This window comes from Orycteropus afer, unplaced genomic scaffold (genome assembly GCF_000298275.1).
Source record: "Orycteropus afer afer isolate SDZICR_OR568_19922 unplaced genomic scaffold, OryAfe1.0 scaffold00026, whole genome shotgun sequence".
NCBI lineage: Eukaryota > Metazoa > Chordata > Mammalia > Tubulidentata > Orycteropodidae > Orycteropus > Orycteropus afer.
Genome location: NW_006921613.1, coordinates 19,347,566 through 19,365,710, shown reverse-complemented (window position 1 = coordinate 19,365,710; position 18,145 = coordinate 19,347,566). Strand labels below are relative to the sequence as shown.

The window sequence follows — 18,145 nt, the reverse complement described above, 5'->3', positions numbered from 1 at the left end:
CACAGGAGTGGATTCAATTCCAGACCTGAAGGGCAGCTAGGGGCCATAGTCTCAGGGGTCTATCAGACCAGCAAAGCTGGTCCTTTTTTTTTTTTTTTTAAAGATTTTGAGTTTTGTTCCACCTTGTTCTCCCACTCTATCTAGGATCTCCTCTATAGATTCCCTTCAGAGTGGTTGACAGTGGTAGCCGGACACCATCTAGTTCTTTGGTCTCATAGTCATATAGGCTGAGGATCACATGGTGTTACCGGTCTCTTTGGGTCTATCTTTTAATTATAATTTAGGTCGGAGTCACAAAAAGACATGCCATGCATGTTTTACTAAAGTCAGGATAGAGACTGTTTTGTTTGTGATCACTTAAAGCACGCGGACAGTGCCATTCAGAGCTCCCCTGGTCTTTCTGGAAAGGTATCAAAATCCTGCTTCCTGTTCAAACTGCTAGGCAGTGATAGAGAGTTAGAGAATTAATTCTCTAAGAGATTAAACAACATACTAAGTGAAATTAACTAGAGTATTTGTAAATATTTTTAAAGTATTAAAATTGAGTTCAGGAAATACATCTTAAAACACTGCCCTGTGCTGTAAGGATAGAGTTATATGAAACACAGCCTCTGCCCTCCAGAAGATTGTAGACTAGTAGGAGAGAGAAGACAAATCCATAAAGAACTTCAGTGCAAGGTACTAAGTAGTACATGTCATGTGAATGAAGTAAATTAAGTGCTGTTTTAAGAGTACCAAGGAGGGAGGAATCATTTTAGGCCAGGGTGATCCTTGAAATAATTGTAGGGGATGTGGCATTTACACTGGTCCTTGAAGGAAGGCTAGGATTTCAGTATGGAACAATGGAAGGGAAGAACATTCCAGGTAGAAGAAGAACATGAGCTAAAGCCCCAAGCTCCTTCTGGGAATACTGAGTAATCCATATTGACTAACACACATGGGTCATGTAAGTGAGTAGTAGGAAACAGAACAAGGTAGGGCCTGTGGACAGCTTTGTATACTATGCTAAGACATTTATACTTAATTTGGTGGGCAGTAGGAATCATTAAAAGTTTTTGAGCAGGGAGGGACTTGACCCAAGTTATGCTGTGAAAAGATTATTCTCATGAGGTGGGGAACAAGAAGACAGAGTCTACAGTAAGGAGATTGATTAGAAAACCACTGCTGTAGCCAGGAATGTGGTAATGAGGGCCTGGACTAGGGTATTGGCATTGGAAATAGAAAGGAAGTGAGCATTCTGTAGAGAATAATATGTTGAAGAAACCTTCATTCTTCCCAGAGACTTCTCATGGCACAGGGTGGTGATTGCAGTGGCACTGAGAGTCCTCTCCACTCCCCTTTTTGCCCCAGGACACACTTTTCACACTTAGTTCAGATAAGGAACAGTTAGTATTCTCCTTGGTTACAAAGTTAGAAACCAAAAGATTAACAAAACTGGAAGCATGTAGAGTTGGCAAATAAAGAGGAATTGGGCTTTTTGTGGCGATCAGTCTTTTAGCTCATAAAGCTTGCTTTGTGGTTCTGGTCTTGTAGAGAAAATTGTGCAAGTTATGTTAAAGCTAGTCTCTGGACTTGGGCACGTGCTGATGATTGTGCTATAACTGAGCCCTTTAGCCAGTTTCCTCATTCCCTTCCCTTGTGGTCCAATGCCATCCTTACCTCTTCCTCCATCTGCACACAGAATCAGATTCTCATATTTCTGACACTGTAATGTTAGTTGCCTTGGAAACTGGTGTCAGCTGTCCACATTGACAGTGTAGGTTCTAGTATAGACAGGACGTGGGCGAGCTCTGGCCATGGGATACTCTGGCATTAGGAAGACCTCCTTTCTTCTTTCTCTGTAGCTAGCTCAGTGAGGAGAGTTTAGAACCCATTTTTTTAAATTAAAGCTAGTAGAGCAGGACCCTATTGTCCTTCTACTTCATCCTGCTGCTCTCTGCTTTCTGCATTCCCTGTGCCCTCTTTCAGGAACCATAGCCAGGCCATTGTGCCCCTTCCTGCCTCAGACCAGATGGCAGTTTGGACCTGGAAGGAGCAGGAGGAGTGAGCCTGGGGTGATATACACAACCCCTTCCCCCCAGGTTCAGCCACTGAGTCTCTGCCCAGCTGGCTGAGATTGCACAAAGCCTGCTGGCCTTGAGCTTCCTCTGTGGCTTTTGAGTAAGTGGCAATTCTCAGAATCTAGTGGAGAATCTGCTTTGTGAGATTAGAATGTAGTGTGTGGGCAAGAGACAAGCAGAGTTATTCTTAACCTGGGAGGGAAAGGCGGAGAGTGCTCTGCCTCGGACAGGTCTCTGACATGCCTGTTTATAGAAATAGCATGGTTTGACTGGAATGACTTATAAATCAGGTATTTATAACTTGTATTGAGTGAGATTGAGAAGTGGGGGAAGCAAGGAGGAAGAAAGGAGCTGGTGGTGCTCATGGCGGGAAAACTAGAGGTTGGTTCCCTCTCAGTTGCTGGGGTTTCCTTACTAGTTTGAGGTCAGCCAAATCCTAGGTGACCTCAGCCTTTTGTGGCTCTGGCTTCTTAGTTCTCTCCCAGGGGAGTAGTGCTCCCGTGCCATTGCCACTCACTGTTGTGGCCCCTTGCACTGAAAATGGGAGAGCACTGCTGTTACCTCTCCTCAAGCTCGTGGACTAATCACAACCAGGAACTGTAGAGTGAAACAAGAAGAGCTTAGAAGGTCCTGTCCCGAGTTCCTTGGAACTTATCCAGAGTTCCTTTGAAGGTCTGGAACTGCTTAGGACCCTACGTATATCTATATCTATATATATCTGTGTATATCTGTGTATACATATATAGGAGCTCTGGTAGCGTAATGCCTAAGGCACTTGACTGCTAACCAGAAGGCTGGCAGTTCAAACCCACCAGCCACTCCTCGGAAGGAAGATGGGGCAATCTACTTCCGTAGGGATACTGCCTTGGAAACCCAAGGAGGGGTCGCTATGAGTCGGGTTCGACTTGATGGCACATAACAACAACAACAAATACACACACACACACACACATATATATACACACATATATACACTGCCTATATTGCTGATGACCCTAGACTCTGGAGAACCATTCCTTTTCTGGCCTCCTTCACTTCCTTTTAGCACTCACATCTGATTTCCCCTCCCTTCTGGTTACTGGCTTCCTAGTTTTCCTCCTCCCTTTCTCACTGGCATCTCATTTTCTCCATACTCTAAAAGTAGATATTCCTCCAAGTTTCTGTCCTCTGCTTCTTTATCCCTGTCCCCTCCACTCCCTATCTTACTGTAGTTTCCAGTAGTGGTTTTCACCTCCATGTTTATAATTCTCAAATACCTATTTCTAGTCTTGACCTCTTCCCGAAGCACCAATCCTGTGTTTGTTACGAATCCAAATGTTCAATGGCTCCTCTTAAGTATGCCTGCAGTGCCTCAGATTCAACACATCTGAAGCAGATATTATTGGCTGTCATCCTTCTTTGTCCAGGCCCAGATCCTTCTTCTGATTTCTGTTTGTAGCACCACCTTGTTCTGTATCTTTAACGTTCAAAATATGAGTTTTCTGTCTTTTATTACCAGAGTTGTGCACTGCCCAGTATTACCAATTCTACTTGCTTTGTACCTCTTGGGTCCATCTTTTCCACTTGCACTATCTTCAGTCTGGTGTAAATCCTCATTACTTCTCACTTGAACTATTGTAGCAGTCTTTAATGGGACTTCTTGACTGTGTGTATATCTTACATACATCCTCACTAGATTTGGTTTTTTAAAGTACAGCTTTGATTGTGTCCCCTGCTCAAAATCCTTTGATGGCTTCCCAAAGCCTAGGTTACCCCTGTTCAGCTTGGCATACAAGACCCTCCATGGTCTGATTGCAGCCTACCTCTCCTGACTTAACTTCTACACAGTCTTGGTTATCATCATTCCTCACCTGCCCTGTTACTTCCTGTGCATGTAGCTTCCTCTACTGAGAATTCCTTCTGTCAGTATTTCTACCTGTCAAAAACCTGTCTACACTGCGAAGTCCAGTCCAAATAGCATTTCACCCTCCAGGGTCTTCCTTGGATGCCAACAAGATCTTCCTTGTTTCCCTTCCTTGAATTTGTTCAGAAATCATCTCTCTTCCTCTCACTTGAGTATTTTATATGTCTTTTATGATTCTCATCACATACTGGATTGCTCTGTACTGTATCGTTCACCTTCTTTAGTGGATTTTGAGTTTCTTGAAGGTGGAGTCTGTATTCTTCTTTAGGATCCTCCACAACATCACAGTGGATTTCAAACTTTTTTTGAGAACACTCACATGAAGAAATACATTTACATTATGCCCCAGTACACACATACACACACACACACAGAAACACATTTTATTATCAATAATTACCCCTACTCCAGGCCATGAACTCTATTTTCTGTTCTGTTTCATTCATTTCCCACTAAATTGATTTCAAGACCTATTAATAGCTTGAGTCTGCAGGTTGGAAAATACTGTTCTCTTTGGTATGAATAAATAGTGCTATCGCTTCTGAGCCACCTGTTTTTTCCATCCACTTTAATGAGCACCAGAGAGCACTTAAACATTTGGCTTTATTCTTTGATTCTCTCTTGGGAATAGGCTATTATGAAGTTATCCCTTTATCTCATTAAAGTGAGAGATGATTTTGTCTTCCTTCTTTTTCTCAGAAGGATACAATACTGACTGCCCTGCATAGTGTATGTTGGGAATGGTGGGTATTCAAGCCCTTGCACTATACCTGTAGTTAATCTGTCCTCAGCAGCCCTGCTTCAGGGGAAAGATGACACATCTTTCAAGTTGGTATAGGCTTTCCTCCATTTCAACACTCTCTACCTGCCAAAGCAAAGACTGTCACAGCTTGGGTATTCTTCCTTCGGATGTGGAGGAGATCACTGTAGAGTACAAAGTGATGCTCTCTTCTGAGTTCTGAGTTGTCACGTGTGTGTGAAGCAGTGTTTCTAGAATGGGTATATCAGAGTGCCAGCTGTCTGTAGCAGTAGTATCCCAAGTCACTGACCATAAAAAGTTTTCTGGTCTGGTGTGTCTTTTGGGCTGTTTCATTGACATTTGGTCCTTGAGGGTTTGGATATGTAGTTCTTATTAGAGGTTGGTTTTAGGTCCCATCCTAGACTTTCAGGACAGCTCTACTCTGGTGGCATAGTGCCTAAGGCATCTGACTGCTAACCAGAAGGCTGGTGGTTCAAACCCACTAGCCACTCCTTGGAAGGAAGGTTGGGCAATTTACTTCTACAGTGATACTGTCCCGGAAATGCAAGGAGGGGTTGCTATGAGTTAGATCCAACTGATGGCGGTGAATTTGGTTTTTTTTTTTTTTTTTTTTTTTTGGTGAGTTTATCAGCTTAAGAAGCAAGATGTTACTTGTATCATTAAGCTTCCTTTGTACTTGTCCTCAGCTAGACATAGCTTTTTTGTGACAATCATGTTTAGATGCTTTGGGGGAACAACTCTACTGGTCTGACATACCCCAATTTTCCTGGGTATATTCATGTCTAATTTTTCATTGTTCCTGAAACCACCTCTGCTATGCATTTATTTATTTATCAAATATTTATCAAGTGCCCTTTATGTGTCAGGCACTTTGTGCAAAGACCCAAGTTAGTTGTGGGAGTGAGCTTATGTGAATAGCTGAGAGAACTTCTCAGTAGAAGGAATAGCTTATGCAAAGAACCTGAGGCTAGACTCTGCTGTGGTGCTTAAGGCAGCCAGGTTGGCTGGAGTGGAGTGAGTGAGGGAGTGACTGTAGAATATGAGGTCAGAGAGGCCAGATGATCTAGTAGGGCCTCATAGACGTGAGTGGAGTATTTGTATTTGAACTTGAGGATTTTGAGCTGAGTAGTGGCAGGATCTTATTTACATGTTAAAAGAATCGTTCTGGCTTATCTTGAGCAAAGACTTTAAAAGGGGCTTGAGTGCCAAAGCGGGGAGACCAGTTGGAGCAGAGGGAGATAACAGTGACTTGAACTCAGTTGCTTGCTGGTAAATGTTTATAAGCTTTCTGAGTTTTTTGTTTGTTTGTTTGTTTGTTTTTAAAGAGCCTTGATATATGTAGCATTTGCTGATTTACAAGGTGCCTTTACTCCTACTGTGGTGATTTCAAGCTGCCAGTGTACTGTAACTAAGTGTGGAGGAGGGAAAAGATGTGCACAGTCAGCTCTCTTGAGCTGATGCAAACCAACTCCAGCATACCACTGTTTGGATTTGGATGGTTTTAGCCTATAGTGTGTTTGCAGGGGTATCCAGGTGTGTCTCCATTTTTCTAGGGCAAGTGAGAGCTTTACAGCCTTTTTAGAAAGTGAGGATGGGGAAAAGGTTATCAAAGGGAGCAAGTGTGTTATTTTATAAAGCCATTGCCCTGAACCTTGCAAAGTAAGCCTAGATGCTCCTTGCAGGAGATTCATTGAAAGTAAAGCTCCACCCCAAACTTCCCTGCAAACAGGAAGCTGGTTTGAGTTAAGAACATAAAATAAAAACCAGCTGATGACCCTGAATGTTTTTTCCCTCTCCACCCCCTCCACAGAGCTAAGGGAAACTGCCTTTTCTTCTTTGGATAGCTGCTCAGAAAGGCAGAGAAAGCAAAAAACCATAAATCCTTTGAAAATAGGCCAAGCTTTGAGCCCAGGCAGACTCCTGCTGTTGGGGTTTTCCTAGCCTGGAAGTGTGTTCCATTGCACAGAGTCCTGGGGAGGAGAGTGACTGATGACCACAGAGATGCTAGAGATCAGAGCCTGTCTCCCAGCCTGGTGGAAAGAGATGGACTGTAGCAGGCTTTCTCAGACTGGAGTTTTCAGCCCATTAGTAGGTCGTGAAATAAATAAAGTAGGCCATGACCAAAATTATAATTTAATAAAATAGAATATAATAGAAAATAGAGTGTATTATATGTAATAATAGTAAATACTTCTTTGTAGAACTTGTATTTCTGTTCTATACACATATGTGCACATATATGCATATATATATGTACAAGGCTGTAATATAAAATATATTTCTTACTATGAATCGTAGTCAAAAATGTTGATAAACACTAGCCTTTGGGGTCTGGGTAATACGTGTGTCCTTCCTGCTTTAGATTGATGTTGACCAAGTCCAAGATGGTTTCAGAATTAATTTTCTATAGAACTGGATCATCTACCCACTAAACACCTACCTAAATTCCCATCAGAGGGCAGGGCAGCTGAGAACCAACAGACTGCTCTAATTCCTTGGGGGACCAAAGCCAAGGCAAGTTTGAATCCAAAAGATTTTTCTGAAATCAAATGAGCTTGAAGAAAATAGGAGTTGTGCAGACTTTTTTTTTAGCTCAGGGTGGTTGATTTTGTGACCTTTCCCTTGCCTGTGGGTAATGCTGGCCTTGAGTTCTTCTTGGCTGCATATGCAGTTGGTGCAGGAATGCTCCTGAGTACCCCTTCTTGGGTAGTTAAAGGCACAGTGTCTGGGATAAGGAGTGGTGGCCCAAACTGAGTACCATTCACCCCCTTCCCCTGGATGATTTTGTGTTCTCCAGTCAGTACCTAAGGAGCCCTGGTGGCACAATCCTTAAACACTCAGCTGCTAAGCACATGAAAGGTTGGCAGTTCAAACCCACACAATGGCTTTGCAGGAGAAAGACCTGGCAATCTGCTTCCATAAGGATTACAGCCTAGGAAACCCTATGGAGCAGTTCTGCTCTGTCCTCTAGGATTTCTATGAGTTGGAATTGACTCATTGGCACCTGGCACCAACAGTAGTTAGTAGCTAGTGCTCACACCTTTCAGAAAGATGACCGGGTGACGAGTTCATTAAACTAAGAAAAAGTATGGAAGGTGGCATAAATTAGGGCAAATTATGAAGAATGTTTAAGGAGCTCTGGTGGTGTACTGCCTGAGGCAATCTACTTCCATAAAGATTTACCACCTCGGAAACCCAAAGGCAGTCGCTATGAGTTGGAATCGACTCAATGGCAGTGAGTTTGGTTTTGTTTATGAAGAATGTTTGTTGTTGTTGTTATGTGCCGTTGAGTTGGCCCTGACTCATAGCGACCCCTCCTTGGGTTTCCGAGGCAGTATCCCTATGGAAGTAGATTGCCCAACCTTCCTTCCAAGGAGTGGCTGAGAATGTTTAGGGTAGGCTAAAGTTAGTTTTTAGGAGCTCTGGTAGCATAGTGCCTAAGACGCTTGACTGCTAACCAGAAGGTTGGTGGTTCAAACCCACCAGGCACTCCTCGGAAGGAAGATTGGGCAATCTACTTCTGTAGTGATACTGCCTCGGAAATCCAAAGAGCGGTCGCTCTGAGTTGGGGCCGATTTGACGGCACATAACAACAACAACAAAGTTAGTTTGTCTCATATTAGGCTCAGTGCCTCAGGCCAAAGGATAACTGGCAAGTTTGGCACTTGCCAGGTGGCAGTGGGTTGATATAGTTCTTATACTGCCTCTATCAATGAGTAGACACAAGTTGGAATTTCTGGTCTGCCATCTTGAGAAGCACACAAGGCTCTTGGGGACTCTGGGGAATAGATTTTAACTGTAATGCCCCAGTAAACTTGTTTTGGTCTTTAGCCACCATAAAACATCTCTTTCCAACCTAATTCAAACTAAAATGATCCTTGGAGATAAAGGTTTAAATAGACCTTCTAGGAGCACTTTGAATTTTCCAGTTAGTCTAGGAAAAGAAAAAAGACCCTAAAGCTGTCCTGCAAAAAGGACATGGGGTTGGCATCTTCTGACTTCCTCCAGCCTCACAAGGGGGAAACAGAATCACCGTCAGCAGTCCAAGGCTGATTACATGCCCACATCCTCCAGCCTTTTTACCAATTCTGACATCAACTGTCCCTCCTGCAGCACTGTACTTCTCTGCTGGGTTTGATAATTCGTAGCATTGGCCACACAGAACTCACAGACAGTATTCAGATTATGGGGTTTATTAGGGAAGTTAACAGGTTACAATTCAGATTCAGAAATTCAGGATACAATTCTTAGATCAGGACAGCCTCCCCTCGGCCATGCCCTCATGCCCTCTCTTTGGCCCTTGGCCTCTCAACCTCGCCTTTGCCCTGCTCAGGCATATATTACAAAGCTCTTTTAGCACTGCTCATAGGGGCACCCCAATCTGCCAGCAAGCGTCCTGCCCAAAGGCACTCAGCTTTCTTGTTCTGTGGGAGCTGGCAAGCCTGCTGCTCTGTCTTGTTCCTCTTGATTCCTCAGCCACCATCTCTCTGCCAGTCTCTCTGCCAGGGAGGTCCAGTGCAGGGACCTCAGGTCCAAGGATGTGCTCTACTCTACCTCTGGCTCTTCTCTTTTGATGGCAGTGAGATTCCCCCCTTCTGACTCTAGGAGGGCTTTTTTTTCTTATGTGTGATTTGGGTGAAAATTTACAGAGTAAGTTCACTTTCCATACAGCACTTCACATACACTTTGTCTCATAACATTGACCACAATTTACCACAATGCAACATCTCCCCTCCCACTTCCTCCCGATAGTTACCTCTTCCCTGTGTCCATCCCTCCATTCACTCCTGCCCCCTGAGCTGTCTCCCTGTGCATAAGCAGCCCTTCTTTCTCCCATGATTGTTCTCTCCAAGGAGTGTATCTACCTCAGGTAAATGTTCAACTCGTATACTTGTCTTCTGTTTGGCTGGAAACCACAGGTGTGCGCTCAATTCCAGACCTGAAGGTCAGCTAGGGGCCATAGTCTCAGTAGTTCCACCAGGCTCTATCGGACCTGCAAACCTGGTCCCTAGGAGGGCTCATTTTAAGCCTAGCAGAATGACAAAACTGACCAATTCCCACATTAGGGATGCATGCACCTTATTTCCATGGTCCCACTTCCACAAGGGCACCATACTGTCAAACTATCCAGTCCTCTTCATGGGCTGCAAGAATCTTATATTTGCATAGGTGCACCCAGTAATCTTGTGGGAGTCACAAAAACCATGGCTAGAAGACCAAATAATTCACTATACCACAATCCTAATGGATTCTGTGATTCCCCTCTCTAGAAACTAGCCTGGGCTAGGAATAGACCACCCTACCACAAGGCAGGAACACCCCTAACATGTTTCTGGCTCACCTTGCTCTCCTTGGGCCTTTAAGACTCTCCTCAGGGTCAGAGTTTTCATGGCCATTCTGTATACAGATGCATCTCTCTAAGCCAGAGACCAAAGACATTCCTGAGGAGGGCCAGTGCAGGGAGCTTAGGCAGTGCTAGAAGAGACTGGAGCTGGAGTGACAAGCAGATTACATGATAGTCTGAATTTCACATGGGATCATGCAGTAGGAAGGCCAGTGAACTAATTTGAGGTAATCTAATGTGGGCCCTGGGGACTGCAGACAGTGTGGGATAACACTAGTGATGATGAGAATGATGGTGAATTCTCGTGTAGCCATGTCCTGTTAGAATCTCCGAGTACTTTATACATGTTTGTTTCCCTTTCATCTCTGTGGGAGTTGTGGCTTAATAATTAGAGCACTCTGAGCATCTGTGCTTTGCTAAACACAGCCTTAAGTCATGTTTCTGCCTCCTATATGTATAGTCTCCATGAACTGGCAGATATTATGGGGTAGAGTCATGATGGAATGCAAAGATCAGAGATATTATTTATTATTTAAGTGATATCTAACATTCTTCTCGTTCTTAGTTGATTGGAATGTCCTTTCCTTTCATGCCTGCCAAGATGTGAAGATAGTGACATCCCTGATTCTGGGTATCTGAGGACCCAAGGCTTTATCTTATATATTGTGCCTTCCTGGATTGAGACAATGCTTGTCCCTCTATTGCCAGTCGATTTCTTTCCCCCATGGTACCAGCAGACTGAGCCTTGCTAAATACAGGTGAAACACACTGGCTTTTTATGTGATCAAGAAGCCTATGGCCATAATATTATTTTAGTGCTTATTTTCTACCCCCTTTGAGCTCAGTGGGATAGTGCCTTGGGGCTTCAAAGTTTGCAAGTGGCCATTCATGGTACAACATTTAGTCTCTGTTCTTCTGGAACAACAGAGGAAGAAGGAAAGTTAGGAATAAGAGGAAGAAGTGGTATGTGTGCCTAATTGCCTCCAGGAACAGCTGTCTCATTTGCTATGAGACCAGAACTGGATGGTACCCAGCTACCATTGAATGTTTTGATCAAAGAATCTACAGAAGAATCCTGATCAAAATGATTCTTCCATAGATCAAAGGGGTGCAGGGGTGGTGGTGAGGAACAGAAATGTAAATTCTCATAGAATCCGTACTTTCTGGAGCCATTAAGACTGGATGAACCCCCAAAACTGTCTACCTGAAATAATCTTTAAACCTTAAACCACAACAGAAGAATGGATAACCAAACTATGGTATATACACACAATGGAATACTATGCAATACTAAAAAATAATGTAGAATCTGCAAAATACCACATAACGTGGATGAACTTGGAGAACATTGTTGTTGTTGTTACGTGCCTTGGAGTCTGATCCAACTCATAGCAACCCCTCCTTGGGTTTCCAAGGTGGTATCACTACAGAAGTAGATTGCCCAACCTTTTTTCTGAGGAGTGGCTAGTGGGTTTGAACTGCCAGCCTTCTGGTTAGCAGTCAAGTGTCTTAGCTACTATGCTACCAAGAGCTCCTTGGAGGACATTATGCTGAGTGAAATAAGTCAATCACAGAAGGACAAATATTGTATCAGTTCATTATCGTAAAAAGTCAAGGAAAAGTTTATATATGGAAGGAAACTTTCTTTGTTGGTTACCAGGGGTGGAAAGAAGAGGGAACACTGCAAAAAGTAAAATAATAATAATAGTAATAGTAGTAGTAGTAATAATAGTAATAATAATAAAGGTAGAAAATAGAAAAATGATAACAAAAAAACCTTAAATCAAAAATACCTTCTTAAGTCTTTAAACCAAACAGTTTAGTTTCATTAGTAAAGAATATCTGCCTTGAGCATTGTGCTTTTTTAAAGAACTATCTGTGATTTAAATTGACAGCGGTAACTCTTAAGGCTACACAGAAAACTTAGGGTACACTGAGTTTATGTTAGTGGGAGACGAATAATTTGGAAAAGGAGAGTGCGGTGTAGTGAGTTGCATGGTATGGCTTTTCTAGCCATAGTTATCATAACTTCCATTGGATTGCTAGGTGGGACCATGTCAACTTGGCTGGGCAGCTGGTAGTAGTTATTCCCTACCAGCACGTCAAAGTCTGGTACCTCGATGACAGCAAGACCTCAAAGGTGAGGTGCTGAGGCTGCAAGTAGCCACCAGGGCCACGGCCTGCCCAGCTCACTCCCAGGAGATCCTGCTTCACTTGAGCCCCTTTCTGCTTGCTCTGCAGCCACATGGAAGTCTAGGATGACTCAGATGCTGTCTGGGCTGAAGAGTCATCTCAAACAGCAATGGGGCTCGCTGCTTCCCCTCTCTCCCTCAGGCTTGATTTCTAGGGGCAACCTCCAGGGTGGATGGGTGGTGGCAGTAGTATGTCTCTGCAGGTGAATGCCACTGTGCCCTTGCTGGGCCACTCAGGGCTGCTGGGGGAGCTACGGAACAACCTGTTCACTGACGTAGTAGCAGTAGGGAATAACTACTACCAGCTGCCCAGCCAAGTTGACATGGTCCCACCTAGTAATCCAGTGGAAGGTACGTAGTAACTACCACCGACTGGCAGTTAACTCCCTGGTGAAATTTGCCCTGAGTATCTGAGTAGCTGCTTTTAAACTCCTGATTGTTAAAGTCACCCACCTGGGGTATTTCTGTTGGAGCAGCACTAAGTAAACTGGGAAAGTTCACTCTCTCTCAGTTGTGTAGAACTTTGATGTTGGGGTTGGTTAGTTTTGCCACTCTGCCAGGCTTAAAATGAGCCCTCCTAGAGGCAGAAGGGAGCTCTGGTGGTGTACTGCCTAAAGCATTTAACTGCTAACCAGATGGCTGGTGGTTCAAACCCACTAGCCACTTCTCAGAAGGAAAACTAGGCAATCTACTTCTGTAGAGATACTGCCTCAGAAACTCAAGGAGGGGTCACTATGAGTCAGAATTGACTCAATGGCAGTGAATTTGAGAGGCAGAAGGGAATCTTATTGCCAGCTGAGAGACGGCGGCAGTGGAACCAAGAGGCACGGGACAGAGCATCAGGCTTACTGGGCCCACAGAAGAGAGGTCAGGCTGAGAGGCCATGAGCCAGAGAGGCGTGTCTAAGGACACAGCATAGGGGAGACTGTCCTGATTGAAGAACTGTATCCTGAGTGCATTCCTGAACTCAAATTGTAGCCTGTTCCTTACCTAATAAACTCCATAATCTGTGACTTCTGTTTGGCCACTCTAGCAAATTATTGAACCCAGCAAAGAGGTGGTGGGTACCACAGGAGGGACAGTTGGTGTCAAAGTTGGTAAGAGGACTGGAGGGTGACAGCATGTCTGGCCTCATAGGAACAGGCCTTGGGCTGCTAATGGTGATTCTGTCTTCCTCTTGTGGGATTAGAGGAGGTCAGAATATGTGGCCTCCTAGCCCCTTTAGCAGAGAGTAAGAAATGGTTGCACAACTCAAAGAATGATGTCAGTATTACTGAATTGTACAAGTAGAAATTGTTGAATTGGTATATGTTCCATTGTGTATATTCTCAACAACAACAAAAAGAGGTCAATGGTCAGAACAGAACCTGGGAAGTCACTAACCCCATTCTCCTGAAAAAGAACATCAGGAGAGTAGCCAGCACTGCAGATAGTCCTATGTACCTCCTTCCCTACCTTACTGTTTCTAACATGTCTCCTTTCTCTTTTGCTCCAAAGGTGACCTTGGAGAAGGTTCTGGGAATAACAGTATCTGGAGGCAGAGGACTTGCTTGTGACCCTCGGTCAGGTTTAGTTGCCTACCCAGCAGGGTAAGTGCCTTGGAAGAGAGCTTATTGCACGGAAGTTTATATCTGGCATAAGCCAGTTAGGGTAGGTGGCCGTTTTCTGGTATCTTTGGGGAGATATATCTAGGTTAATTTTTTGGTGCCATGTTTGTAAGGGAGATAATGGGGCCCTTTGTTAGGTATTGTCTTTGTTGCCATCCTGTCCTGCTTTTGGTCTACCAACTCCACTTACCCCACACACAGATATAGATTCATACTTGCACTACACACAGCTCCCAACACTATCTTTAATAACTACTTTCTAGTCATTTTTTAATGACTGTTTTTAAGGACCCATTTAAAATGTACAATTTAATGATTTTTAGTATATTCACATTTTAAATCAGTTTTAGAACATTTCCAGAGATACCTTGGAAGAAAGCCCTGGTGATCTACTTCCAGAAAACCAGCCATTGAAAACCCTGTGGAGTATAGTTCTACTCTGACACACATGGGGTTGCCATATGTCGAAGTTGACTCGCCTGCAACTGGTACTGGTAATGCAAACATACCTTGTTTTACTGTGCTTTACAGATAGTGCATTTTTACAGATTGAAAATTTGTTGCAACCCTGCATTGAGCAAGTCTGTTGGCACCATTTTTCCAACAGCATGTGGTCACTTTGTGTCTCTGTGTTACATTGTGGTAATTCTCACACTATTTCAAACTTTTTCATAATGCTGTTGCATGCTTAATAGACAATTGTATAGTATAAACATAACTTATATGCACTGGGAAACCAAAAAAATTATGTGACTTATTTTACTGCTATATTTACTTTATTGTGGTGTTCTGGAGCCAAACCACAATCTCTCTTAGGTATTCCTGTACTTAGAGCAACCCTATGAGATTTGTACTGTTGTCATCCCCATATTTTAGAGTAGGAAAGTAGAGATTCAGAGAAGTTAAGCAATTTGTACGAGGCCACATAGCTAGTAAGTGTCTATACTGGGATTCCATCCCAAATTGTCTGTCTGTAGAGCTCTTACTCTTAAAATTGTATGGGCTGCGGCAGACCAGAAATTCTGCTTGTATTTAGCAGCTGCTTTTCCCCTTTCCCTGGTGGTCTAGTGGTTAGGATTCGGGTGCCTCAAGGCAAAGAATACCAGAAAGATGTTTACTTGTGTTTTATTGACTATGCAAAGGCATTTGATTGTGTGGATCATGACAAATTATGGATAACATTGAGAAGAATGGGAATTCCCGAGCACTTGATTGTACTCATGAGGAATCTGCACCTTGACCAGGAGGCTGTCGTTTGAACAGAACAAGGGGACACTACATGGTTTAAAATCAAGAAGGGAGTGCGTCAGGGTTGTATTCTTTCTCCACACTTATTCAATCTATATGCTGAGCAAATAATCCGAGAAGCTGGACTATATGAAGAAAAACGTGGTATCAGGATTGGAGGAAGAATCATTAACAACCTGAGATATGCAGACGATACAACTTTGCTTGCTGAAAGTGAGGATGACTTAAGGCACCTACTGATGAAGGTTGAAGAATCCAGTCTGCAGTATGGATTACGTCTCAATATAAAGAAAACAAAAATCCTCACAACTGGACCAATGAGCAGCATCACAATAAATGGAGAGAAGATTGAGGTTGTCAAAGAATTCACGTTGCTTGGTTCTACAATCGATGCCAACGGAAGCAGCAGTCAGGACGTTAGACGACGTGTAGCATTGGGAAATTCAACTGCGAAGGAACTATTTCAAGTGCTGAGGAGCAAGGATATCTCCTTGAGGACTAAGGTGCACTTGACACAAGCCATGATACTTCCAATCGCCTGGTATGCATGTGAGAGCTGGACAGTGAATAAGGAAGACCGAAGAAGAGTTGATGCTTTTGAGCTGTGGTGCTGGCGGAGAATGCTGAAAGTACCATGGACTGCTAAAAGAACTAACAGATCTGTCCTGGAGGAAGTGCAGCCAGAATGCTCCTTGGAAGCAAGAATGGTCAGACTTTGTCTCACCTATTTTGGTCATGTTGTAAGAAGGGACCATTCCCTGGAGAAGGATGTCATGCTTGGTAGGGCGGAGGGTTGACGAAAGAGCGGGAGGCCTTCAATGAGATGGATTGACACGGTGCCTGCGATGATGGGCTCAAGTATAGCAGGGATTGTGGGGCTGGCCTGGGATCGGGCAGTGTTTCGTTCTGCTGTGCACGGGGTCGCTATGAGTCGGAAACGACTCGACGGCACTTAACAACAACAACAACAACATTTCCCCTTAGCTGCGTTGACATTTGAATGAGAAGAGCCCAGTTTGTGGGCAGGTGGATCAGTGCCAGGGAATAGATTTCTATCCCTGTTTCTGGGGTCAGTCTGTTCTGAGTGGTGTTTGATGTTTGTTGTGGGGGATATTGTGGGAGCTGCACTAGCTGTGGGGCCTGGGCTGACCTCTTCCTCCAGAGGCAAGTTGGTAAATGACTTCTGTACCTGGAGAACCCTGTGCAGCTTGCCTCAGGGGAATTCTACTCATTCCTGCCCCTGCCTTGGGAAGCCAGGTTCCTTCTTGTTGGAGGTGGGGCTGGGGTAGGTGTAGGATTGGTAGGAAAGGCCTGGGGTGCTGACCAGTACGTGTTGAGCCCTGTGTCTCTGCTATGGGGAGTGTGTAGCTCCACTTCCCCCTGTCTTTCCCACACGCCTAGGCCCCAGGCCTGGCGCCATTGAGGGTGTGTACTTGTGTTTATGAGCAGGTCCTGGCCTAGCACATGTGCCTGGAAGTCATATCTTCCAGGTAGTGCGTGGAGACTCCTCTACTGTAACCTCTAGTAGGTTTCCTTAGTGTATTTGGCTTGGGCTAGCCCTGAGCTGTACCCCTGATCTACTCCCTGACCTTTTGATTTCCTAGAACTTCAAGTGTTCTTTTTGCACATGGCTCCTTTCTGGGTGTTTTAGCTTTGCTCTGTGCTGGACCCCCCTGATAAGCTTATGGGGTGTCTAGGGGCTACAGAAGTATGTGTGAGCCAAAGTAGGCTTTTTTCTCCCTAGCTGCCTTCCTATCTAGTTACCCTAACCTCCTCCCCTCCTTTCTTGTTCCTACTGCGCTTGTTGCTCTAGGAGCCAGCTCAGGTATCCTAGAAACAAGAAGAGAAACAAAGCTCAGAAAATTCTCCCAGAGGCCTAGAGGCAAATATCAAACCAAAACAAAGTTTTCTGAAAGGAAATGAAACAGCACAGGGAAGGAGGGGGTGGGTGTGGGTAGAGAGTATTTTCAGGCAGAGGTAGGCTGAAACTCCCGGCTCAGAGTATGGAGTTTTGGGGCAGAGGCCCTTAGTTGTAGTGGCTCCTGTATCTCTTCAGATTTTTCCATTTGCTGTGGTTTTCCCCACAGGAAGCCTGCCCCTCACCTCTCACCCTGTTAAGTCCCCCGTCCTAGGATTCCAGGCTGGTCCTCTGATAGCCTCTCTGAGGGATTCACTTGAGTTGAACACCCGTAACTGATTTGGGCCCAAATTAGTTTCCCCTCCCTGGCTGGTTTGGTGAGGGGTTCAGGAGCTTTAGAGCCCAGCACAGCCCCTCTTGCCACTGTGGAGCCAGTCATTTCTGAGCATGGGCTTCTCTTGAAGGTCCCCAGCGTCGGAGTACAGGGCTTGGTCTGGATGTGCTCCGAGAAAAGCTGCTACTTGGCTGCTGTAGTGGGAGGTTTCCTAGAAAGGTAACTGGCCTTACCAGTAGCTAAGGGGAGACCACTTGATTGCCTTAAGTAATAATGAAGAGAGAAGAAATCCAACTCCTGGAGAAAGCACTCCATTTACTCAGCCTTTGTTATAATTTATGGTGAGATTCCAAGCTCCAAGACATTGGACAGGGTGTGAAGCCACAGAATCTCCTCCTGAACTGTGTTCTAGTGACAGCTGATCTGGAAGAAGACAGCTACTTTCTTGTTCTCCATGGTAAACCCTGTGTGGGTGTGTTGCCAGGGAGTAAGTGAGACAGTGGAGAGACCAAGTGGACCTAAGAGAACAAGGATGAGTCAACTTGGTCCCACTCAACACACATTAGGCCACTCACTGCCTTTCCACCTGCTTTTCCTGCAGATCTTACACTGAAAGCCAGGGCCCTGAAGTTCTTCCCAAAACAATTGGCTCACGACATGTTCACTCATTTGTTCAGCAGATAGTTATTGAAAATGTGCTCTGGACCAGGCACTAGTGTCAGCAACATAAGTTCAGCAGTATATAAAACAGAGTTCCTGCTTTTGTAGGGTTTAGGGTCAAAAAGGGGGAGCAGATGATAAGCATGTAAACAAATAAGTGAGCAGATAATATCAGAGTG

General features: G+C 44.4%; 1 protein-coding gene across 1 annotated transcript in view; it reads left to right on the top strand.

The window, feature by feature from the left end:
• Positions 1-18,145, top strand: part of MAPKBP1 (mitogen-activated protein kinase binding protein 1) — a 58,039-nt gene that overhangs the window by 18,148 nt on the left and 21,746 nt on the right. Inside the window, exon 2 of the mRNA XM_007935293.2 lies at positions 13,757-13,848. Coding sequence (XP_007933484.2) covers positions 13,757-13,848 — 92 coding nt within the window. The remainder of the gene's footprint in view (positions 1-13,756; positions 13,849-18,145) is intronic.